Raw genomic sequence first — 26516 nt, 5'->3', positions numbered from 1 at the left:
ACTAAAACTTTTTTTTTAATTTATTTACTTTGGTATTATTACAATTTTATAAGGGTTTTAAGGAGTGCAGCTATTTTACCATGTTTATTAATATCTTTTAAAAACTCGAATTAAAATACTTAAGTAGAGAAACTAATCTAACTTCTGTAAATAATTACAAATATAATTATATTTCTTTTATATGTATTTGTGCTGAATTTAAAATGTGTGAGTTTTCTAGCGTTCAATTATGTTTGCTATATGTACCTATATACAATTTTGAAATTTCGATCAAATGTTTATAGTCATTTTTTCTATTACTTTAGATATTCTACAAGATACTACTACTAGATTTACGTTTATACTAGATTTACGTTTTATGTTTTTCCTAAATGTCTCTCTATAATTTTAGAAACTTTAAACAAGGACCTTTAATTTCCCTGTATAACTTAGATGTGTATCTAAATTAGGATACATTTTTGTAGACATGTATATTTGTAAAATATAACAATTATTATTATTATTATGTATCAGTATAAGAATCGTTTTGCTCAAATATTTTACCAATTAATTAATAACTTTTTTCTTAAAATAAAAAAGTTTAATTTGAAACCTGTGCTATTTTTATTTCAAACAAGCTGGAACAACGAACTTTTTACTGGCATCACTGGAGAGTTATTTAGCTGTGATCCGTGATACTATAAGGTTCTAGTACTTTCTGAGTCAGCTCGACTCAGGTGCAAGTTTTGAGCATGACATTTCCTGCTACGCCCTAGCACAACATTAATGTAACGAACGCCATATGTGCCATATGCCAAACTAAAGATACATGATATTATAGATTATACGCAAATATAAGTGCTTATAAATAGCAAGGAATTACATAATTTTATTTGTAAGAAAGTGCTCTTCGTGGATTCTCTGCATATATAATATATTCTTGTTCCGCGTTCGGAACACGTCTTTTCATAAGGGAATATATTATTTCGAGGTACAACTTGATAATGGAGTCTGTCAGCGATCCAAATACCGTAGGCTCACCATAATTTGTTTAAGGCAATCCCGGATTGAGATTTCGGGTTAGGGATAGAACAAAATTATGGATTTGTCGCCTCCTATGTCGTGATATTACGGAAAATATATTTGAATGTATTATCCAATATGAATATAATCCATAATTATATTTTATATTAATACAATATTTTTATTACCCATAATATGAACTTCTGTATCTTCGAATCCAACATCAGTTCTGTTCAAAGTGGAATTTATGAGTTTACAAAAATGTTAGGTAATTTGTTTTTGTATTCATTAAGTTTTTACTTAACGGACTTGAATTGAAGTTATTATAATGTTTGTATGTATATGTTTGTAACATTAATACGTAAAAGACAATATAATTGGCAGTGGCGTAGCGGGGTTGTTAGGGGGGGCATCATGCCCCGGGTGCTACTCACAAAGGAGCGCAAAATGGTCAACAAAAAAAAAATATTGCTGGACATATTATATGGTTTTTGAATGGATGGGGGCGCTAAAAAGGTATTGTGCCCCAAGCGCGAGTTAAGCTCGCTACGTCACTGATGACAGGCAGGCGATTGAAATGTCAACGATTATCGTAAACTATTATTTATTAAAAATTTCCATGCTAATGAAGTCACAGACGGATCTTGTATTTTATGAGTTGAAAATTTTACTAAAACATGCAAGTTTTAATTTATTACATTGAAATTAAAATAATAAAAATCAATAATCTTCCATTATCTTAGATAAAAAATTCTACAAGAACTAATATTCAATTTATTCTAGGTAGTATTTAAGTAATTACATTGACTAATTAAACGTCCCACAAAACACTTTTTGCATTACAAAATTTTAATTAATATTATGTGAGAAAATACACAGGAACTTGATAAGTAATGGATTATAAACGAAATTTATTAATTTCGTTTATTTGAACTACTATGACACTAATCCGCATTGGAGCAGCGTGGTGGATTAAGCTCTGATCCTTCTCCTACATGGGAGAAGAGGCCTATGCCCAGCAGAGGGATATTACAGGCTGAAGCGTTATAATACCAATGTTTTTAATCAATATTTTTTCTCCTGTATTTATGTATATACTACAATTGTATACTAGGTTTATATTATACGAGTATATACTGGCTGTACCCTGCGCACGTCGCTACGCTTTGTGGGCTTATGCACAACACTTTGCTGAAGATCATGGCATGATCAAATACGTTGCTTAAGATTATATATATATATATATATATATATATATATATATATATATATATATATATATGTTTACATTTTATAATTATTCTTTTAGAATCTTAGATCTAAGATGCTGCCATTCTTGCAATGTTTTGAAACTGTCGTCCAGGACGGGAAACACCAATACCAACCTTCTTCGGTTCTTCTATAAAGAGACCCTACTCTTTTCTAGTCCTTCTTTCATATCCAAAAGACCCCTTAGCAGTGATACCTGTAGGCTGTTCCAATTTAGTTCTATTGACTATGGAATAAGTGTGATTAGTAGAAAAAATATGTTGTAGTACGGATTTTTTTATTCACCATGTGTTTGAAAAACCCTGAGAAGGATATCCAGCCTTCAGAACCGTGGTGTTTCATGTAAAAACGAAATGCTCTGATTTATTACGCTACGCTCTTCCCACCCGTAGTTTCCACCGCTGTTCTGAATCTATGACTAATGATATGTCGAACAAACAGAACACAGTATTTTTTCCGTGTAAACCACTTGCGTTTTTGTTGACTCATTTTACCTCCGTCATGGTATTCCTAAAACTTGTTTCAATTTTTAAAGATTTATTTATGTTAATAAATAATAAGAACTAAGAAAATTAAGACATAATTGGTAAGTGGTTGTGGTATCTCCGACTATCTATATATAAATAAGTGAAGCAAAAACTTTGTACCCCTTTTTACGAAAATTGCGCGGACGGAGGAGTATGAAATTTCGCACACTTATAGTTTATATAGAGAAGAAGTGCAGTATGTTGTTATTTTTTTTTAACATTACACACACTACCGTTTATTTGACAGTACTCACACGCATATTATACTCTTTGGTTGATTGTTAAAGTCTGTAATCGAATTGAAATATTTGAAAAAATGTTCTTTATTTTCATTATTTTTTTTTTAAATTTAAATCTTTAATTGTGGCCGAATTTCGAACACTGGGCGACCACAAATAATTATAATTATATGACTTTTTTTATCACTATATTAATTACGTATCCATTCCTATTAGTGGAAAAATGTAACTTGAGCCGTACAATATTCTACATATTTAGAGTATGAGTAGATAAAACAAAACAAATGAAAGAAGTCATAACATATAAGAGCCTTCCTTAATACACACCCTTAAAATATGGCTTCTAAGTCAAGAGAAAATGTAGCCTCATCAAAGAAGTTACGACATTCGGGGTGGAAGTGACAATATGAAAATTTAAGTCGCGAATTCTATGCTTGCGGTCGTAAATTATACGCCACTCTTTTGGAAATTATGCTTCCGTCACACTAAATAATTCCAAACGCGCGTGCAGCTAATAAAATTTTCAAAGCAACGAATCGACACGGTGGTACGCGGGCCTAATCAAATATTTTTATGATCGACGCCTTTTTACGAGCATTCTGACTGTTGAGAGGTAAGTGGTGTATGGCCTAAGTTCAAACTTTGAAAATAAAATATATAATGACAATATTTTAATAAGTCAGATTAAAAAGCTATAAATATGTATTATGTATGTTTTTCCATACCATTCGGCTGTTACCTATAAAACAAGTATTAAGTTGCTTACTTTAGGAACAGCCAACCGTGTGTGTATGTTGTAGATCTAAAAAAAGTACATCTTAATCTGATCATTGTCTGGTTAAGAGATCATTCATACTACAATGTCAGTTACGGCTTGTCTATCAAATCATACAATTATATTTCCCAGATTTTGGGGTTATAGAATTAACAACTCTTATATAAGCGACGTCTAATTATACATTAACTCTTGTTACGATTTTAGTTAGATCGGGATGAAGCATATTATAATTGAGACGTTGTTAATGAAATATTAGGATAATACCATTCTCGAAGCCAAACTTTAATACAAAAAAAAAATTAAAATATATCTAAGATTTTTATTTTTGTGTTACCCACATTAGGAATTCTAAACATTTTTGAATATCATATCAAAAATTGACCGCTCCAGCGGGGTTCGAACCCGCGTCTCCGACCGACCGTGTCGGCGCTCTAGCCAATTAAGCTATGGAACGATGTACCCGCTAGAGCGAAATTTTTGATATGATGATTTTTATTTTCGGTTTAAGCGAACCGTGGCGCCGTCTATAGTGAGTTCTTTACAGAGACCCGTAACTAGGTATTCAAAGTTTCATATTACAATGAAAATCTTTGACAGGAGACGACACCATGCTATTATTAATACCTACGATTTTATTTTTTGTGTTACCCCCACATTAGGAATTCTAAACATTTTTGAATATCATATCAAAAATTGACCGCTCCAGCGGGACTCGAACCCGCGTCTCCGACCGACCGTGTCGGCGCTCTAGCCAATTAAGCTATGGAACGATGTACCCGCTAGAGCGAAATTTTTGATTTCTTTGTTGATTGATTTTTGATTTTCGGTCGGAGACGCGGGTTTGAGTCCCGCTGGAGCGGTCAATTTTTGATATGATATTCAAAAAAAAAATTAAAATATAATACAATAGATAATTAACATACAAATGTTGTTTTATAATTATATACCTATAGGGATTTCCAGATAACTGCAGATTAAAAAGAATATGTAAAGATTTGTTTGGTATATATAGCACTGTTTTTTGCATTGGCTGTCGCGGGTTCGATCCCCACTCACGACAGACATTTGTATTGGCCATATAGATGTTTATCGTATCTGGGTGTTCGTGTTTGTGTATTGTCTGTATTTTCCGAAACCCCGACACACGAGAAAATGCTACTGGAGGCCGTTGAGTGGAACGTTCCATAGCTTAATTGGCTAGAGCGCCGACACGGCAAGTCGGAGACGCGGGTTCGAACCCCGCTGGAGCGGTCAATTTTTGATATGATATTCAAAAAAAAAAAATTAAAATATAATACAATAGATAATTAACATACAAATGTTGTTTTATAATTATATACCTATAGGGATTTCCAGATAACTGCAGATTAAAAAGAATATGTAAAGATTTGTTTGGTATATATAGCACTGTTTTTTGCATTGGCTGTCGCGGGTTCGATCCCCACTCACGACAGACATTTGTATTGGCCATATAGATGTTTATCGTATCTGGGTGTTCGTGTTTGTGTATTGTCTGTATTTTCCGAAACCCCGACACACGAGAAAATACTACTGGAGGCCGTTGAGTGTGAAGCTGAGTTTATTTATTTACCTATATGTATACTTCCAGTAAATTAATGCGTATGGTAAAAAATTAAGAGGTCGTTGTCTGTGCATTTAAGATATATGAGAAAAAATATTAGTGGGATCTTTATCAACGCCAATAGCACCCAAATCAGAGACTGTCAGAATTTTTGTATATTTGTCTGTGGGTTTGTGCACGCTAATCTCAGAAACAGCTTATCCGATTCAGATGTGGTTTTTATTAATATATTCTGGTAAGCTTAGCAACATTTAGTGTTTGTTTCAAGTCAATTGGTTCATAAATAAAAAAAGGCACAAGCCAAAATTTAATGAATCACGTTGAACATGTAAAGTCACTATTCGACGCGGACGAAGTCACGAGCACAGCTAGTCAGAAATTTAAACTAAAAAAGTCAGCATGTACTACCGCGACGGTCACGGTTTGATTATATTCAGTCTAGTTCCGGTCTAGGTCTGGTCATGCAAGATTGGATACAAGATACGTTTGATCCGTCATTGAAGTGATGTAGCTGTTACCCTGTGTAGTGAAAGAGCCCTATGCCCAGCAGTAAGATATTACAGACTGAATCGATATCTGTTAACAATTTACTTCAGTAAAAATAAAATAATTTTCATCCATTGACTAAATAGGTTAAGTTCGTCTCTAGTTTGGATCTCCTACTAGATACACTAACTTGACAATAGCTTTGAGATGCGTTAAATATATTTATTTAAAGAAAGTTGTCTATGTCAGCGTCAAGACGTGTCTGGAGTTTTCTCTTTAATAACATCTTAATATTAAAAAATAAAATATATTTCTCGCACGTCAAAACGATATTAAAAAATAAAATATATTTCTCGCACGTCAAAACGTTATTTTGAGACCGTGTCATTGTTTTAAACGCTTTCACCCTTCCCCTATATATTCCTACATTATTTCGTAAGGAGTTAACTACAAAAAATATGTTATTATTTCAAATAAACATTTTATTTTTTTATTAAAATTCCAGAAAAATTCATCGTTTAACTTGGACCACATCCTAGATGAAAGTATTATTCACTGTGACTGCTCATTTGTGTATATAATTCAGAGAAGAAAATAAGGCAGACATATAATAAAATATTAATATGACTTTATTAAACCCAGTTCATTTTCGTAATATTGTTATTGAAATTTTTATATTTTTACGACGAATATTGTATATTTATTATCAATTATTTTATAACATTTATATTGCAAATGTAAGAAATTATATCTTGTTTGATTTGTTAAATTATCGTAACGTTTGATAGCTGGTTTGTGTGGCTATAATAGCCAAACTAGCTAAAAATATTTTGTTTATGACTATCGATACCAAGTAAACTGGTAAAGTTTGTGATTTGTTACCTAATTTATTTATAAGTAATCAGTTTATAAGTTTTTCACTCTACACTTTTAGTTATAAGTTATTGTTATGTTTGTTAGAGTCAAGTATCAATTTTTATAATATGGAAAGGAATAGAAGCCTTATCTTTTTAAACGTGTTTTAATAGGCATTTTTTTTTAAATTAATACGTGGGTAATTTATGTCCTAAGAATAAAAATAGTAGCTATTGTTACTCACAAAATATTTCATGGATTCTAAAATGAAGGACGAATAATTAATAATATGGCAATTAAAAATAATAACCATGCCATTTTGTTTTCCAAAAAGTATCAAAACATTACTTTAATTAACTTTGATTTAAGAATTGATGGTTTTATTCAAACAATAGGCTAAAAATATACCTAGTACTATTGTAAAAATAATCATGAAGATAAAATCTACGAGCGTTTGTGAAATCTGTGCCATTAACAGTTTACACAATTTGCGTTCTTGAATGTTCTTTAAATTAAAAACAATAGGAGTCGTATATAACACACGAATACACACGTACACAATATTACACAATTAAAGATCAATCAATCTAACGATTATCATACACGAGTGAAACCGCAAAGAACATTTAGTAGGGACAACTTCGAAATATGGAATGTAAAATAATTGTGTTTTCCCTCTAATGAAAAAAAACCGACTTCAAATTTCGTTGCTAAGCAATACAATGTATTCAGTCGAATAAATATTCAACCCAGTATACGAGTACATTATTGCGGACAACTCAAACCACCTAGTAAAAAGATATGAGGGAACACTTATAAAAAAAAAACAGTTGAATTGAGAACATTGTCCCTATTTTGAAGTTGGTTAGGTAGTAAATAAACAAGAATTGAAAAACGTAGGGTATATGAAAATAAATCGGAGATGGAAGCACACACCTCGCGTTGTTTGCACACAATCCCGCATGTCCCACGGTTGTCACGTATATACGGATGCGTCGGCTATCGCCGCCGGTGATCATGAGTTTTATATATTTATGTAGTTATATAACATTTCTGGATTTTTGGATTTATGGAACTTTCACTGGCAGATAGCTGATAGGATAAGCATAACTTAGGATATTTTTATTTTAGAAATTTATTTATTTTTAACCGACTTCATAAAAGGAACAGGTTACTCAATTCGACCGTATATAATTTTTTTTAATGTATGTTAGGATAGCTTCGTCGTTTATGAACCGATTTCGATAATTATTTTTTTGTTGGAAAGTAAATATCTTAAGTGTGGTACTATAATAAGGAAACCAGGATCTGATGATGGGATCCCAGAGAAATCGATGGAAACTCTGTAAAGTCCGCAAAAAATTGTACTGGGTGTACCGATATTGATGATTTTTAATTTAATCGAAAGCCGGTGTTTATCATGTGGTCACATTTAAATTTCATCGAGGTCTGTTTACAACTTTAGGAGAAATCTTTGATAATGCGTATTTACTTGACTATTTTTTCGTTTACCTACGTTGTATTACTTGTCGATGTAATTTAAGTCGGTTTTTTTTTCGTTTGCCAGCAAACATAATTATAGTACATTGCGAAATGAACAATAACTTTTTTGTTAAATTACACGCGGACGTCAGAAGTCGCGGGCAAGGCTAGCTATGACATATTTTACAAGTTACCCGCGTTCTTTTTTCGACATAAATAGCAGTAACGTATGTTATTTTGTTGCTCGCTACAGATCATACGACGACTCAATCGTAATGATTTCTTAGCCTCTTTTTAACCAATCAGTCAAAGTTATATATAGCACATGTTTTGCAACATATCTTTGGTCACCAGCTTTTGTCTTTTTCTTCTATTTTCAAAAGAAAATAAGATATGTTAGGTAAGCCTTTTTTATTATAGGTGTTAATTTTCTGCGATGTAGGCCTAGTTTTGTACTAGCACCACAAATATAACAAAAAATATTTTGGTGAATTTTTACGTGTACGTAACATTATCTTGAATCTAAAACAATTGAAATGGAAGACATTGTAATGTTTTATATCTAATTAATAGTATAAACGGGTTATTTGATCAATAAAAATAATGTAATTAAAACTAACTTAGGTACCAAGAAATCAGTACAAACAAGTTGTTTTTTGTTTGCAAGGAAACCCAGCTATAGTTAAATAGTTAGTAGTAATTAATGGCTTGCTGTCTCTTTCTAACACCGAGATAAGTATAGAACACAATGAATTTGTGCAAAAACGTTTACTAATACAGTTGCCTGCATCGAAATATGAGTTCTAGTTAAATCCAAAAATGCTCATTGCATTAAAATTTGACGTGCTGAATAAATTATGACTATAGGTAGTTTGTATTTACCGTCTCCCTACGTATTGAGTTCACAGATACACATTATTACTCTTATTTTGATTCCTACCAGTGATAATTTACAAGCCTTCCTTTCGTTGCTTCGCCCCCGCGAATTTTACGATTTTGGTTTTTTTTTTTATTCAAATATAAAGCATAATATATCACTCAGTGAAAGAGTAGCATGTTCTAAATAATTTTTAAAATGAGTCCATTTTTTTTTGTTCATTATTAGTGATTTTGAGTTGTTGCTATATCGTTGCATGGATTCTTTGCCCTCGTGACCGATGGCGCTTGATATTGCTGAAATATTAGAAACTCAAAACTCAAAATGACCAACAAAAAACATAGCAAATATTCCATTTTACTATATTTATATGTATATATCATAGTATCAGTGACCGTAAAAGTGTAAAAACTTGTATCACATTACTAAAATATATATCATTTGAAAAATATTACTGTTGCTACTTAAGATCATTGACACAAATAAAATAAAACACAAAAGTACGTTAGACGGAATACCTAAACTTTTTTGTCGGACACAGCAAGTATTTCACCGGTTATCGCTCCTGGATGGGAGCCATACTAACGGCGAACACGGCCAACACTATCAAGACATAGAACGTTAGAGCTATTCGTTCCAATTCTACACCTCTAATCTGAAAAAAAAAATGATATATAATAAATATTTTCAAGAAAATACAAAGTTCGTGTGTAGGGTTCAATTCAGGATCGGGATACAAATGTTTATTCTAGTCAGAAAGTATTTGTCCTTGTGAGTCCTCTTACCGAGTTTCAGTGACAACGTAAAACCAGCGGTCCTGATGATTATCATAGATTTTAGACCTGGTAAAGATTGTTTAATCATGTAAGGGAAGTTATATATCAACCAGAATCGTAGTAGCGTGATTGCCTAACCTTTTCAGATTAGTATTATTTAGCTGTAATCTTCTGCAATGTTAAGATATTTTCCTAGTTAGGCAGCGTCAGACTTTAAGCAAGATATTCCCTGCTGCGTATTACCTCATAATAAGCTGATTAAGACAGTTATCGTAGTTTCAAAATTTTGCGCAACGAAACGGTTGGATGATAGAGATGATTATGCTGTGTTCTAAGTGGGTACAAGAGAATGTGCAAATTTATTCGGTAATTAGTCATTTCTTACACAAAGTATCACTAAAATCTAACTAATTAGTTACAGTTCAATAATAAATACTTAAATTGAAAAATAAAATCATTGTTGTCTTATTCATTTAAGCATTTTTTATTTATGAATTTGATGTAGGTATATCAGACCTCATATAAAATATGTTATAAAGCGTACTGTCCGGGATAGCTCTAATAGTTTCCGTACAGGAAAAGCCTGGTATAATAGATTCTTGGTCGAAGACGCTTACTGGACGCATAAATCTTTACCTAAAGCGCTAGAATGCTGAACGTATTCCAGTAAAAATAGTGAACACAAGCTTAAGATATTTGGAAAGTTATCTTTGTCAAGCGATAAAATAAATACTTTTTTCCTTGCATGCGCTGTATCAAAACCTATGACGTGACTTCGGAGATCACGGAGATAAAGTCAGCTACTTTATGTTATAGGTACTCTGAAATGATTTATTTGACTTTGCATAGTGCCTGCAGAATATTCTTAGTCTTCAACGGAATGTGAATTCGTTTGTCTTCTTTAGTTTATAAAAATGTTAGTGATTACCAGCTCGTTGGCAATAAAAGTAAGTGGCTCGAACTGCATTATCGTTAACTGTTTCCCTGATATTTGTTTCTATTGGTGTTTCTACTACGAGTATTAGCTTATGTATACTTGTTACAGTCTTTACATTAGACAGTGAAGTTATTTTGTTAACATATCATTTTTTCAAATTTACTTTACAAATATTCATGAAGAAGCTTCGACAGTGCTAAAAGTATGAGCGCTTTAAGAACTTACATAGATATATAATTATGGATAGTACAAAATGTGGAATGCAATGTCGTCTTTGGTACGCTGAAAAAGCTACTAAACTGATGCAGTTAACTAAATACTTTTAATTTGTTGTTAAATATTTCTAGAATCAAATCAGATGACATTAACGTAAAGCCATTTATCGGTTGAGATAGCTGTTCCGTATCGCTGTACCGTAGCTTAGGGAATCCGAATACAAATTGGTATAGTTATAAAACTGTACTGCATGCACATTCTGTTGTCTCAGGCGTACTTTTAGTACAGTTTAAACTTTATTGATTGTTGGAGTCATACAGTAATCGCTGAGTTAATCTATGTTTAATACGACTATTTCGTCTGTTAAGCTTAATTGTATTGTTTTGTGACTAACCACTAAATCTTTGTTCTTGGATGTTGCTTGTTATTTTATTGTCGTTCTCAGTCTGATTAATTGACTCATTTGGGTTAGGTGATGGTTTAATAGTTTGAGAATTTCAAGTACTTATTTTTAGGGTTCCGTACCTCAAAAGGATAAAACGGAACCCTTATAGGATCACTTTGTTATCCGTCTGTCAAGACCTTACTCAGGAACGCGTGGAGGTATCAAGCTGAAATTCATATCAAATCCTCAAGTCTAGTGCCCATTAGAGTTGTGAAAAAATCAAACTTCTGAGCAAACACATTCAAAAGATATAGAGATAGATGTTTATGCTGCAAATTTTCGAGTTTTGCAAGATAATCAAAACCTACAAGGTACTTCTGGTGAACTCAGAATCTTAAAATTTTATACGAAGCAATTTCTTATAGCAATAGTAAAGGAAACATTGCGAAATGCATAATTTTTATGTTACATCATGTAATAAAACCACCTTTACCATCAACTTCGTCTATACGTATAATTTTCTGTATATTCTTTTTTAGTCAATAAAGTATATAATAATAATAAAAAAATATATATTTTTATTTGTATGGAACCCTTAGTGCGCGAGTCCTTCTCGCACCTGGCCGATTTTTTTTTAAATTTCAACTGACCATTAAATAAATGATTAGGACCTAAGAGTATGGTTAAACATTCTCAGTTTATTTAAAAATTCATTCTTTTTAACAATATGCGGTATAAATGTTTACATTACTTTAGTAAAATATACGTGTTTATGCATGAACAGTTTGGGTCAATATCTAGATTTTTTTCAGTCAAAACAATATCTATTATTTTGACTCGACTACTTATGTATTGAGCGGACAATTTTCAAACGTTTCCTGTACATAAGCTTGTTTTATTTATATTCCTTTGTTTCAAAGTAAAATACACAAACAATGTAAGAACAGGTCAGTGTTTTTACAAAGTCCTCACTACATCTTTGTTCAGTTTGCGGCGAATACACCAAACATCCTGAAGTAACTTTGTAAGTTCAACGATCCGGTCTTAACTGCTGTTTACTAACTTTTGCTGATGTACAAACTAACACAACTATCTACATTAATAACGAGCTAACTGCTTGTCGCTGCGGATAGGGCTACGTGACGTCACATAATTTAATCAGTATTGAGAAAAATTGTAAATTTGTTTTGATTTGCAATTGTAAATTAATTAAAAAATAATAAACAGTTTTAACAGTGAAATTTTGAAACTTCGCTGCTTTTAACGGTTAATATTAACGTAAAATTAACTGTAAAAATCACACCCTATTGAGTAAATAATTGACTTCATTTAATTTGAAAAAATAATTATAAAAGTCTGATTACGTTGACGTAGTAGCTAAAACTTAGAAACACAAAAAACGAACACAAAATATTGTCCAATTAAAAATCTTCTAAGGTTGTAAAAGAAATCGAACAGTCATATATAATATATTGCTATTTTTAACCGACTTCCAAAAAAGGAGGAGGTTCTCAATTCGACGGTATTTTTTTTATGTATTATTTTTTTTATGTGTTACATCAGAACTTTTGACCGTGTGGACCGATTTCGACAATTTTTTTTTAATCGGAAGGTGGTGTGTGTTAGGTGGTGGTGTTCCATTCAAATTTATTTGAGATCTAACAACTACTTTTCGAGTTATGTCTAGTAATGCGTTTTTACTTGACGCTTTTTTCGTCGACCTAAGTTGTATTATACCACATAACTTTCTACTGGATGTACCGATTTTGATAATTTTTTTTTTTGTTGGGAAGGAGAAATTCTTAGTTTAGTACAATGATAAAGAAACCAGGATCTGATGATGGGATCCCAGAGAAATCGTGGGAACCCTCGAAAAACCGCCTAACTTTTTACTGGGTGTACCGATTTTGATAATTTTTAATTTAATCGAAAGCTGATGTTTATCATGTGATCACATATAAATTTTATCGAGATCTGATAACTACTTTTTGAGTAACCTTTGATAACGCGTAGTTACTTGACTATTTTTTCGTCGATCTACGTTGTATTACTCGTCGATGTAACTGAAGTCGGTTTTTTTTTCGTTTGCGAGCAAACACAATTATTACAAGATCATCATTGATGTGTGAACAAACACACTTCCAAGATATCATCTGACGCAAACTGTAACCCAAACAGTAATGTGAGAAATTTAGTGACGCAAGGTTATTATTTAGTATCAATTTTATTATTCATATTAAAATATCTACACAAAAAATCGCTAAAAACTATATCGTTAATTGAGGTTCCATTTCAAAATAATTTAGAAATATAAGAAATTGAAGGATTATCCATAAAACAAAAAATATCGCCAATGAAAATATTTTTGAATGATTCTGTTTGAAACAAATATATTATTTAGAGAAGTTTATATAGATATTATGCTAAAATTGGTTGTTGCGGTGAAAAAAGGATAAAAAGGAAATTTACCGTGACATTTAGATTGACACGACAAGAAAAGGGTAACTCGAAAAATATATTTACAAGCGGTCACTCTTGAAGTGCCAAAAATAAGATCTAATAAAGGTCATGTCCACAAAAATAGCTTCTTTATATTGTATTTTCATTTACCATTATTGATAAAAGCTTTGTTAAAATATTACTTTGTACCTATAAAAGTCTTGACATTAAAATAAACTGTATGTTACATAATTTTTCTAACGATTTTTTTTACTACGTTAAATTGTAGTGTACACTTTTAAAATAATTACTTTTATTGTTTTATTAAACCATAAACTCTATTTAACTTTAATAAACACGTAAACGCTTCACATACATATATCGACCAAGGAGAATTACACGAGGATTATCTAGAAATACACAAAATAAAATGATAAACGCCATGACCACGTATGGATTTAGCGAATAGTAATTTGTCTCGAGCAGAGGTTAGACCAGCGATCTTAAGAGCAACAATCAGAGCTATGACCTTTGTTAATAGTTAAATATATATGAATATGGGTTGTCTGGAAGAAATGGCTAATTAGCCATAAGTCCGCCCATTGTACTTCACTGTCTGTAAAAAACATTTATTATTGTTTTTATTTTTTAAATTAATTAATTATTAAAGTTATATATACGACGGCTTTAATTTTGAAACAACGTCAACATGATAGACGGTCAGTAAATTATTTGTTCAATTTCAAATCAACTCACCTATAAATACTTTTTTGTAATTTTGTAAAGTGATAATTATTATACTTATTTAGTGGGAATTATTCGCACGGGTATAGCTAGTTTTCATTTAAAACAATTATTTGTTTCGTAATTATTCTGTTTTATATGTTGTTAATTATGATATTTTATAGCATGCTTTTATTGTTTGAAAGTTAACTATCAAAATAAAAATGTGCAAAATGCATTATTTAATATTGTTAAATGTTTAGATACTTTATATTTTAGTAAAATGTATGTGCTGTGTGGCTACGGCACTAAAGAATTTAGCCACCCCCTCTCTTCCCGTGGCTGTCGTAAGAGGCGACTAAGGGATAACAAGGTTTCACAACCACCTTGGAACTTAAGAAGCCGACCGATGGCGGGATAACCATCCAAATGCTGGCTTTGAAATACACAGGCCGAAGACGGGCAGCAGCGTCTTCGGTGCGACAAGCCAGTACTGCGGTCACCAACCCGCCTGCCCAGCGTGGTGACTATGGGCAAAACACATGAGTTCACGTTATTTTTGGCGTAAACTTGTGGAGGCCTATGTCCAGCAGTGGACGGTATAGGCTGTAATGATGTATCATACGTGAAATGTCGGAGATGTCATCTATAAAATCTATAAAACTACATTTCTTGCAAATAAATGATACATTATTATTATTATTACAAAAATTCAATGAATTGTGTAATTTGAAATGAATTCGTGTTAGCTTTGTGTCAAGTTCATTCAATTTGAGCAAAAACTTTTACTTAATATCAATGAATAAATTAACCTTGATCGAAAATGTGAGTGAATGAACTGTAATAGACTTGTTTTTAAAATTACCCACGCATTGCTTACAATAACTTCTTTGGAATATTTTAAAGATATTCCAAATATAAATTAATTAGATGAAGATATGACTAAATGAAATTAAGGGATTTATTTCGATTCATTTATTACGAATAATATTTTTCTTATACACAAAATTAACAAAACCACTTAACATATCAAACAATATTCTTCACGTATTTGTTAATCTAATAACTTTGTACATTAGTCAGGAATGAGAAGTATTCTAAAAACTTAAATATACATATAGAAAACTGTGAGAATCTATTTAACTGTAGCAACAAAGTAGTATCTATTGTTCATTACGTTGATAACAGAAGCGCATCTATAACTCTAAACTTATCAATAATATCACAGTTTGGATAGAGATCAGTGCTTGCCGTGATGGAAGCCCCACTCCTTGTGATCATGATGACCACCCTTTTTGCCATGATCATGATGGCCGTGATGATGTTCCTCATGACCGTGGTGACCCTTGTGTCCGTGATGGTCTTCATCGTAATGATGCTTGTCATGATGACCCTTCTTGGCATGATGATGCTCATGATGGCCGCTGTGATGATGTCCTCCTTTCTTGTGGTCTCCACCCTTCTTTTCGTGGTGTCCGTGGTGGTGACCGTGTTTGTGATGTTTGCCCTCATGGTGATGGTCATCGTAGAAGTGGTGGTCCTTGTGGAAGTGGTCCTTATGGTATTTCTTGTGATAGCCGTCGGTCTTTTCTCCCTTATCATGATGCTTGTGGTGGCCGTGTTTGCCACCTTTATGGTGATGGCCATGCTCGTGATGGTGACCGTGATGATCGTGCTCATCCCAGTGTTTTTTGTGATCGCCACCGTGCTCGTGATGATGTCCAGCATGATGATGCTTGCCATGATGACCGTGCTCTCCCTTATGATGGTGATGATGTCCTTTGTGTCCTTTATGACCTTTCTCACCATGCTCGTGGTGATGGTGGGCATGGTGTTCCTTGCCACCTCCTTCTTCATGTTTAGACGATTTACCACTTGCAGCGGCTACAAGATCTGTCTCATCTTCGCCTAAGTTCTTGGCGTATACTGCCACAAGGCAGAGCAAGCCGATGGCTAGAACCAACTTCATGTTGATTGCTGTTGTTTCTATACTTTGTTAGTTTATTATTGGTTCTTTTATAGTCGTTTAGTTCAGATGAAGAAAGTGTTTGGTAATGCGATTGCAATATTCAGGGACAAGTTTTAGGCGCTGAACCGTTACGCGGCATTCCGATTTTCAATTGAGTTTCGTTATTAATAAATTTGCTATTGTGATGCTCAGACAACTAATTAGTTGTATTATTTGGGTATACAGAGAAAATTATTTATCCAGTGTACGGTCCAGTGGTTTTCAAATTTTTTTTAAAGAATTAATAAAATAGAATGAATATAATGTAATATAATGAATGAATGAGAATTATATTTTAGTTTTTGAAAATATATTAAAAATGGAACTATAATTTTTCATACAAATAATTTAGCAAATTTTTATACAATTTTATTTCATTTCCTATTTGTGTTAGTACATAAATTATTTTTAAACTGTCTTAAAGCTTAAGCTTTAATCGTAAACTTTTTTTTCACCTTCACCGAATAACGACAATTTAAAATTATATTTTTTAAGCTCTTTATGAATTAAAAAAATGTGTATACATATAATATATTTGTGCTTTTTTTATATATCACTAGGTCGGCAAACAAGCGTACGGCTTACCTGATGGTAAGAGATTACCGTAGCTTATAGACGCCTACAATACTAGAAGCATCGAAAGCGCGTTGCCGACCCAATCCCCAACCCCCCCAGGAGCTCTGGTCACCTTACTCACCAACAGGAACACAATACCGCTTGAAAACAGTATTATTTAGCTGTGGTCTTTTCTAAGGTCGAGGTACTACCCCAGTCGGGCTGCTCCATATTTTGAGCAGGAAATTCCTGCTGTGCCCTACCTCAGTTGTAGCATTATATTTTAACATTTCAACTTTTATAACGATTGTGCCGTTTTATATAACTTATTGTTTAACAGGCGAAATAGCGTAAGTTTCGACTCAATACGATCCATAATGTTTCATTTACGCCCACACACAGAACACAGAACTTTATTATAAAGAACTTATTAAATTTTTAACAAAACTTTGGAAAAGGGAATTTCATAAGTTCTTAAATAAGTTATTTTTCACTAGAGAAAAAAAATCCGTTTTTTATGTTTCAAAGCGAAGACAGAAAGCAGCATAGATTGTGATAAAATACAATTTGAATATTGTTATTTTATTCACAAAAATATTCAAGCAAAATTATGTTGTTTTATAAAAAAAAATGTCTAGTAGCAACACTACATACAATACAAGCTCTAAAAATAAAATAATTCCCAAATGATTGTAAACACAGCGTCTAAATTTTCATACATAAAAATGAAGTCATTGAAGTGCTCATGTTCTTAGCTTCCTTAAGAGTTTTAATTTGACCAATAAATAAATAAATATATTTATCATAAACAATATTAACCAATAACAAACGAGGTTTGTAAATGCAGCGTGGGACATCCTCCAGCCCGCTGGACCTACGAACTACGTAAGATTGCCGGTATAAGCTGGATGAGCGTTGCGGAAAATCCAGGATGTCTGGTGCGAATTAGGGGAGGCCTATGTCCAGCATTGGACTGCAATAGGCTGAACTGACTGACTGATTGCAACGAAGTTTCGTTTTTGTCTCTATAAATGTTTACAAAACACATAAAAATATTTTACCATTTAATATTTGTATTCAAGATACAGATAGAACTATATACAGGATGTTTGATTCTTTTTTAACTGGAACGTAGCGTGTATACACACGAACTATGGATTCTCACTACAATATGACGTCAAAGGCTATTTGCACAATACCACGGGTATCGGGCGTAAAAAATATTTTTTTCGTCCATTTCAATTTCATCCGTGCTGCATAAAAAGAACAATCTGCATTGCCCTGTCGAAATTTAATCAAAACAACAATAGGATTGTCCGCAGCCGTTCCCGGAAGTCTTATTCTAGTAATCCTGAATATTAAAATATCAAAAGCGGGATACTTAAATTACTTAATAACAACTTACAACTTATTTTAAAAAATGACGAAAGATGATTTTGATAATTTTATAAGCCCTTTGCGTCATACCTTATTAAGATATAAGTAAACCAACGGAGTAAATAATAAACATTTTTTTTAATTATTCAAGTGTCCATTTTTTTTCGCGTTCTTTAACCAGTATTTTATATCATTTTAATGATAAAAATACGAAAACAATTAATAATGCTACGAGAAACTTAAATCAGACAAATCCTGTTTCTACTCCAGTTTATTATCTTTTAAACATGCAATAATTTTTTTTAATTTTTTATTTCACGTGCTCTATTGATTTGAACAGCTAGCCATAACATTGTTAAAATATGATATTGAAAGCTACTTAAAACGGGTTATAGTAATAGGTGTCTGAAAAACTGTAAATTTAATAATGCATTTGAAATATTAAAAGCCCGCACTACGATGGTAAACAAATCTTCAATTTTCTCAAATTTCAGACAAACAGTTCCTATTACAATAAAAGCTTTTATAAAGCTGGACGAATACGCATTATTCTTTATAATTTTAAGTTATTTACGAATTCTCCAGAATAAGGATCGCAGAAAAAGATCTGCAACGACCCTTCAGGGAGACTCGTGGAAGTAAAGCTTCGACTGGGCTAATATTTTTCATAATTTAACTTCAACAACAAATGTTTATATTCCGACGAGTTATTTACAAGGCTTGTTTGTATTATAGCGTTCCGTGAATTTTAGAATGTACAAAGAATATTCTAGAATTATTAAAAATTAAAAATATCTTTGCTTTAAATATTGTAGTGTTTAACGATGCATTATCCTTTATGCATACAATTATTGAATTGTATTTTTGAAAACTTAAAAACTACTTGTCACATGACAAGCACTAGCTTTTGAATAATCATAAAATTATCAAATCAGTACATGCAGTGAAAAGTTACGAGGTAATAAAAAAATACACTCGAATTAAAAACCTCTTTTTTTGTTGTCGATAAAATCGATCCTAAGTATGCATATTACTCTTATGTTTATATGCTCGGTTAATTTAATCATATCATCCAATTATGTCTCTGGAAAAGGAGCAATAGCCATAAACGTTGCTTAGGTTTTAAGAAACTAATAAATTACGCAATTACAGTTTCTCGAGTGTGTGTTAATTTATCTATACATATAACAAAATGGTAGGAAAGTCAAAACTGTACATTGAATATTTTTTTTAAATAATACTTGGGGTGTGATCTACAGTCGATACCAAAGCCAAAAATATAATAGTTTTTAGAATTTTTGTCTGTTTTTCTGTTTGTCTGTATGTATGTCCGGGATAAACTCAAAAAGTACCGCATGGATTTACTTCAAATTTGGCTCGAATATTATTAAGAAGTCGGGTCAACATATAGGCTACATATTATCATACTATCACCTACCGGGAACGAGCAGTGAACCGTTATTTCCTCAACGCATTCTGTAACAACGTGTAATCTTACGACGCATATTTGAATGTTGTTGTTATTATGTTAATAACCATTATATATAAGTTAGCTTCACACTATAAAAATTACGCAATATAAGTAACTAAGCCGATAAACATAATTAAATGAATATAAGTAGACAGGACAATTTTAAAGCGGCGTCATCTATGAGATTTTTCTGTAGATATGAAATGTGAAGAAGAAACGGGTAAATGAATGTAATTTTAAAAGGTATAATCGTGGGTATTTTTGGTGCTGTATAGCGTTCACGCAGACGATGTTACGGGCAGCAGCTGGTAAGTATATATATGTATAACTTAGTGCGCTAATCTCAAGAACTACTACTTCGAATTGAAAAATTCTTTTTGACTAGTCATATAGAAATGCTGCCAAAAGTCGTCTTTCCTACAAAAAAAAAAAAAAAAATAAGTCAGTCAAGTTTTTTTATCTAATGTCTACAGTGAGCAAGATGATCAGATAATAATGCTAAGCTATTTTAAGAAAATACGAAATACTTTTTTCACAACTTTTCCTCTAGTTAAAAAATATATCTCTAATTGGAGGAAAAGTAGGGGTATTCAAATACATGCCTGGATAAAGGGGTATTTTTCCCTTATAAATACTCTTTGATCATTCATTATTCATTCATTCATAATTTCTGAACATTTTATTCATTTTCTTATCTATGTCTATATCTACACTTATTTTCTAGTTACCATATATTTACACTTATGTTCTACTTACATACAAACGAAAGCCTCAATCGTTTTATTAAAATTAAGATAAATAGTGAAGAAAAATTTACGAATACAAAAGATTGTTGTCACTAGTACCGCTACAAGTGTTGAAAAGATAAGCATTTCTCAAGTCATAACTGTATAAATATGTTTGTTATCCATAAATAAATAACTGACGATGTTATATTGAAGAGGCTGTTCGTATTGTGACAGTCACACGAACCGTTGTTTGACCTTTAAAGAGTAATGCACTGTATGGTGTAGTTGCGGTACGAGAAAATATGATGTATTCTTAGCGTCATTGTCTAACTTGGCGTGGCAGGAAGACTCATAAAACATAAAATAACCATTGTATTTGTCATATTGTGATAATTTCCGCCACATATCAACCTATATTGCGTTATATATGTATTTGTCGCAGCGTGTGTGTGTGTGTGTGTGTGTGTGTGTGTGCATCCCATATACCCTATTAATCGTCGAACTTCTTCTTTTACTGATGCAGAGGAAATATTCAAAAGAAATTAGATTCCTGAAATGGTGATCGGATTATGTGGATTTTTTTATCAACTAAAACCCGTATATTGATCTTGTAACGATATTGAAGTAACAGCATGATCGTTTGTACATGCATATACCCTCGTATTTCCTCTAACCTATAAGAAGACCATGATGGGCGATCCAGGCTCTTATAGTCACTACACATCGATACGTATTCTAGCATAAGCCTATCTCAATCGTCACCATAATTGGATGACAACCGTCACCCAAATTCTTTCTTACTCTAGACATCTTGTCTACGTCAGCCTGGCGGGGGGCAATTGTAAGTTGGAGACTGATACAATAACGCCTTTTTTGTCTATTCTTGTTCAGCGGTAATGGCCTTTGTCTATCTTTAATAATAACGTCATGATCTCACAGAAATAATCTTTATCCTTGTATGTTGAATTTTTACCAACTCAACTAATTACAAAGAGAGATCTTTCTTTATTTTGTTGATTAAGAACAGCTGATTATTGTACAACTCTGAATATTATTGTTCTAATGTACAAAGGGAACTATTCTGATCTAGCGGCAAATCGTTGAAATTTTGATATAAAGGTTCAATAGGTTCAATTATGGCTTCGACAGTAATATCCAAATAAGAAAGTAAGATAAAAAAAACATACCTTTGTGTGAACTTAAAGAGCATATTCATGGCTGTTTGTAAAATTTACCTAGTATATGCAAAAATCGATCATCAATATAAATAATATTGTTGATCAATGCTACCGTTAAAAACATTGTACGTGACATAAAAATCTGAAAATTTCGTTTTTAAAACGGAAAAATAGGAAGTGTCAGACTATCCAGACGCAACGATTTGCACTTAGCTATAAAATGTCAACGCTTTTAGGTTGGAAACGTGTATTTCAGAGACATTAAGAGAAATTGTTTGACAACCACGTACAAGTACGTTATGGGATTTCTGGCCAAGTTTTCTTCAAAAAATTTCAGACTTCTTCCTAGTTCCGTTGATATAGTACGTTACAAATATAGTAGATTTTTTATGTTTAATTCTTACTATATTTTGCATTTCATTAAGTACTGCTCGAATAATATTAATAATTAACGGTAGAAAAAATTATTGCAAAAAAATTAACAAAAATAAACTGCACTCTAAACTATTATATATTATATATATAACATATTATAACAGCCTACTGTATTTACTTTTTTTTGCTTAACACTCCAGTTTGTAAGATTTGACATTACATTATAATAGGAATGATTAATGTTAGAGTTACTTTAACAGTTAAATTTTTTCATGTTATCAATTTTGTAAAATACCTTTGAGTATGTTTTATTTTTATTTTATTTTTGATATAAAGTATTTATAGCCATTTCTGACAAATAGGCATCTTCTAGGCAAGCGCGCACCATATATCTTAGGCTGCATTTTAACGTCTTATCTATATGTCTATATATTTAAATAAATAAAAAACATTCCGTTTTTGTCTTGAAATTTCTTAAATGCGACCAGTTCTATCAATTCAACTAACAAATTCTCTAGTTTTATTTTATTAATATTAGATTTAAGCCACGAATTTTGTAGACCACTATAAAATATGAAAGGATAACACTTTGCCGGATCCTGCAGAGTTTTGAAATAAATTTAAAAGCGAACGCTAACTTAGACCACGTTGTTTGAAGAAAATACTACCAAGAAATAACTGATACGTGCCCCTCAATACCAATAGCTCTTAAATATTATATTTCAAAATTTGGAAAATATTTCGAATATATTGTTACTTTCTCTCCAAATCCTTCGAACCCTAACACGTAACAATATATAAGAACCAATGTTTATCATCGAAATATCCCTATTACCCGTAGTTCAGCGCATTCAGGAGTTATTATAAAAAAAAAAAAACAAAAAAAACTTACAAAGAAACATTGAACCTTCTAATTTCGCTAAAAAGATGTAACTTTTTATATAATTCAGAGCCTTACAATTATTTGCGTTTTACTTAACTTCTTTTATCATAATTTTAATAGTGCCACAATAAATTAAAATAAATTTATCATTAGTTATTAAAATAAATCTACTATTAAAATTTACTATTAAACACAATGGATTAATTCATATAATCCTTTGATTCTTTACCTTCAAGTGAGAGTTTGCTCACTAGCAAGATGAAGTGATGGATTTAATCTTGTTATACTCATCGCACTAGGCTAATAAAAAAACAAACTGAAGACATTACCTTTAAAACGAATTTATTTTATGATTCCTTTCAATTAGTTTTGGCAAAAGAACAGAAAGACATCGGCCGTGTGAACACTATTTTATACACGGTAAATTTAGTTCAGTACTTCGAGTGGTTTCGACAGACGATAAAACATAAATAGGAATGGAATTAAATGCAAAAACTTTTCCATTATTTTCTCGATAGTAACGCCCTTTCTTTCACATCATAAAACTTTTAGAAATCGACGTCTCGTTTTGTACGGGACTGAAATTTTGTAATTGTACATAAGTATACACCTTGTATTTAAAACATAAGTTAAAGGGTTTCCTGTTTCAGACTAAACCATGTTTATTAAGTGTGAATATGTACAAATATTTTACTTAACTATACAGTTTAATTAAAGTGACGACAAATACAGTAAAAGTTTACTGGAAACCTAAATACGAATAGAATTGATACATTCGTTTTATAATAAACTAGTGACCCCTCGACCTTCACACGGTTGCAAAAGCTATAAGTGTTTCTCTACTATATTATGCATGTATTAAAAATATAAACCTTCCTCAGGAATCACTCTTTTTACTAAAGAAAACTGCATCAACATCCGTTGCGTAGTTTTAAAGATCTAAGCATACAGACAGCGGGAAGCGACTTTGTTTTATACTATGTAATGATTGACTTGAAAAATTGGTCATAATTTCGGAAAATTTAAAAAAAAATCTGCAAAATATCTGAAATAATCTGAATAATTTGACCTATGTTTTTAACTGAACAATATCATTTTATTCCTAAACATAATGTGGGCGGAACCTCGTGTTAGTAATAAAATAGTAAAAAAAAAAATCGTATTAATTTAAAACATTATAAAACTGTTAATAAAGGAACGCAAAAAAAGATCATTGCATTCCATTGGAAATAAGATAGACAACTTTTCCATTTCCCAAACGATCTTTTGTCACTTTATAAAGTTACTTTTAGAATATTTTTTGAAAAGGAATTGATAAGTACTTACAACTTTTTAACGTTTATCTATTCTTATCTCGTATGAAAAGGATTTTTAAATCCTTAAGAACAACTTTTCACAATGAAGGTAAAGAATATTTAAGTATTTTAGTTACCTAACATTTTACCTAAAAATTTACTTAAAATTTTATTGAATCGAATTTCTTAAGTCCAAAGTTTAGTAGATCTTAGACATACAAACTTAATACTCAATAGTGACTACAGTTTAATGTCAAACTATAAAACTTTTGCTCAATAAAAATACGAAAACTAAATCATTAACATAATATATTAATTAAAATTGAAAGGAGACGGTTTTTTGAGTTAAATTAATTTATTTCAATTAAAACATAAGATAAAATATTACAATAAATAGTGGTTAGAGCTCACATTTGAAACAAGTATTGTAATATATGTACCAAGTGATCCTATAGATTATTAACTACAGCTTATTAAGTATTATGTATGTATGTATGTATGTATGTATGTATGTATGTATGTATTTATGTATGTATGTATGTATTTATGTATGTATGTATGTATGTATGTATGTTTGTATGTATGTATTTATATGTGTATGTATGTATGCAAGTTTGTATCTGTTTATGTATATATTTGTATGGTATATATATGAATTATTGCTCGTGTATATAATATAACGATTGCCACTAACGTTACCTTATTATTCCTCCCTTTTGTTTTCTTCTTAATGTGAATTTTACTAATACAATAATTGCACACCTACAAACGTCTGCTCTTGTACGTCCTAAGGTTGGCTGGTACAATTCTTTAATGTATTGTGCAATAAATTATTAATAAATAAATAAATGAATAGATACTCGTAATTTATTGTCTAATTTCAAAAAAAAAAAAAAAAAAACGTAAAATTAAGGATAAAAGGTTAGTGCAGTTTTTTAACAAATGTATCGCTCAATTACGATAGTAAAACACTTCCATAGCAAATCGGCCGTAATAGAATAGTACATAGTATAATAGTCTTAGAAATCAGAAGTGAAAGAGAATTTTATTTTAAAAAAAAGAATAAGACACGGTGTAACCTTACAAGATTTATTCATTTACATCAACTAAGTAAATGTTTATTGACACAAGTACAAGTACGCGTTCTATTAGCACTAGAGAGTACGTCCGTCGCTGCCGCGAGCTCGAAGCAAAGAGAGCGACGCTACCGCATGATGCGACGTGGCGCACGCGGCGTTATTGCCCCGCTCTCCGCGTTCCGTTGCACGACGTCACTGAGTAGAGGAGCCGGGTCGTGGGAAAGTTTTTAACACGGCCTCTCCTGACAGCTGAACGTCCTCGTCAGCTTAACTCCCCTCGGCTTGGCTCTGCTTTAACCACAGTCAAACCACCGTCATCTAAAGCAAAAGAAATCTTTTGATTGTTGTTTCATACTTTGTTGTCGTTGACAACATCCCATTGTAAAATGATCACAAGTGTGCATTTCAAGTGATCAGATTAAAATAGGTAGCTACAACTCGTATTCACAAACTATAGCCACAATGTCGGGGCTAACAAACGCCACAATGTCGGGGCGAACAATTGCCACAATGTCGGGGCAAACTACAGCCACAATGTCGGGGCTAACAAACGCCACAATGTCGGGGCGAACAATTGCCACAATGTCGGGGCAAACTACAGCCACAATGTCGGGGCTAACAAACGCCACAATGTCGGGGCGAACAATTGCCACAATGTCGGGGCAACAATATTAATCCATCTGCAAAGCGTCACATGCAGCTCACTCTTCTCTGCCCAGCACTGCAACACAGGCCCAGCACTGCAGCACAGGCCAAGCAATTTGCCACTCATCAGCAGGCTGTACGGTGCGACGCTCAGCTGAGTATGTCACGCGTTGCGCACACCCGACGCAGCTCAGGTCGCAGGATGGAACGCTCAGCTGAGTATGTCACGCGCAGCAGTACTCAACGTAGCTCAGGCAGGCAGCACATACTCTTCGCACCTCTGGCCACATTATGTTACACGTGAAGTTGGTCGCTAGTGGTCACAGCTGTAACATTTAAAAATAGGCAA

At 32.2% G+C, this 26516-nt stretch overlaps 1 protein-coding gene and 1 long non-coding RNA gene across 2 annotated transcripts; both read right to left on the bottom strand.

Annotated features, from left to right (window-relative positions):
- Positions 1 to 15813: 15813 nt before the first annotated feature.
- Positions 15814 to 16542, bottom strand: LOC123655793 (histidine-rich glycoprotein-like). The gene has a single exon (XM_045591548.1). It carries the CDS (start codon positions 16540 to 16542, stop codon positions 15814 to 15816), a length of 729 nt encoding a protein of 242 aa, XP_045447504.1.
- Positions 16543 to 17786: 1244 nt separating this feature from the next.
- On the bottom strand, positions 17787 to 26044 carry LOC123655678. Its single transcript, XR_006743447.1, has 3 exons — positions 25572 to 26044; positions 19415 to 19417; positions 17787 to 17798 (listed from the first exon to the last, which is right to left on the bottom strand). It is a non-coding gene; the product is annotated as an uncharacterized LOC123655678 (long non-coding RNA).
- Positions 26045 to 26516: the final 472 nt, after the last annotated feature.

The sequence above is a fragment of the Melitaea cinxia genome, chromosome 8 (genome assembly GCF_905220565.1).
Source record: "Melitaea cinxia chromosome 8, ilMelCinx1.1, whole genome shotgun sequence".
In the NCBI taxonomy this organism is placed as follows: Eukaryota; Metazoa; Arthropoda; class Insecta; order Lepidoptera; family Nymphalidae; genus Melitaea; species Melitaea cinxia.
The sequence above is the reverse complement of the archived record's forward strand: the minus strand, read 5'-3'. Positions and strand labels throughout refer to the sequence as shown.

Bases quoted from the DNA above. Each gene is read 5' to 3' on its own strand.
- LOC123655793 (XM_045591548.1), bottom strand. From the start codon at position 16,542: ATGAAGTTGGTTCTAGCCATCGGCTTGCTCTGCCTTGTGGCAGTATAC.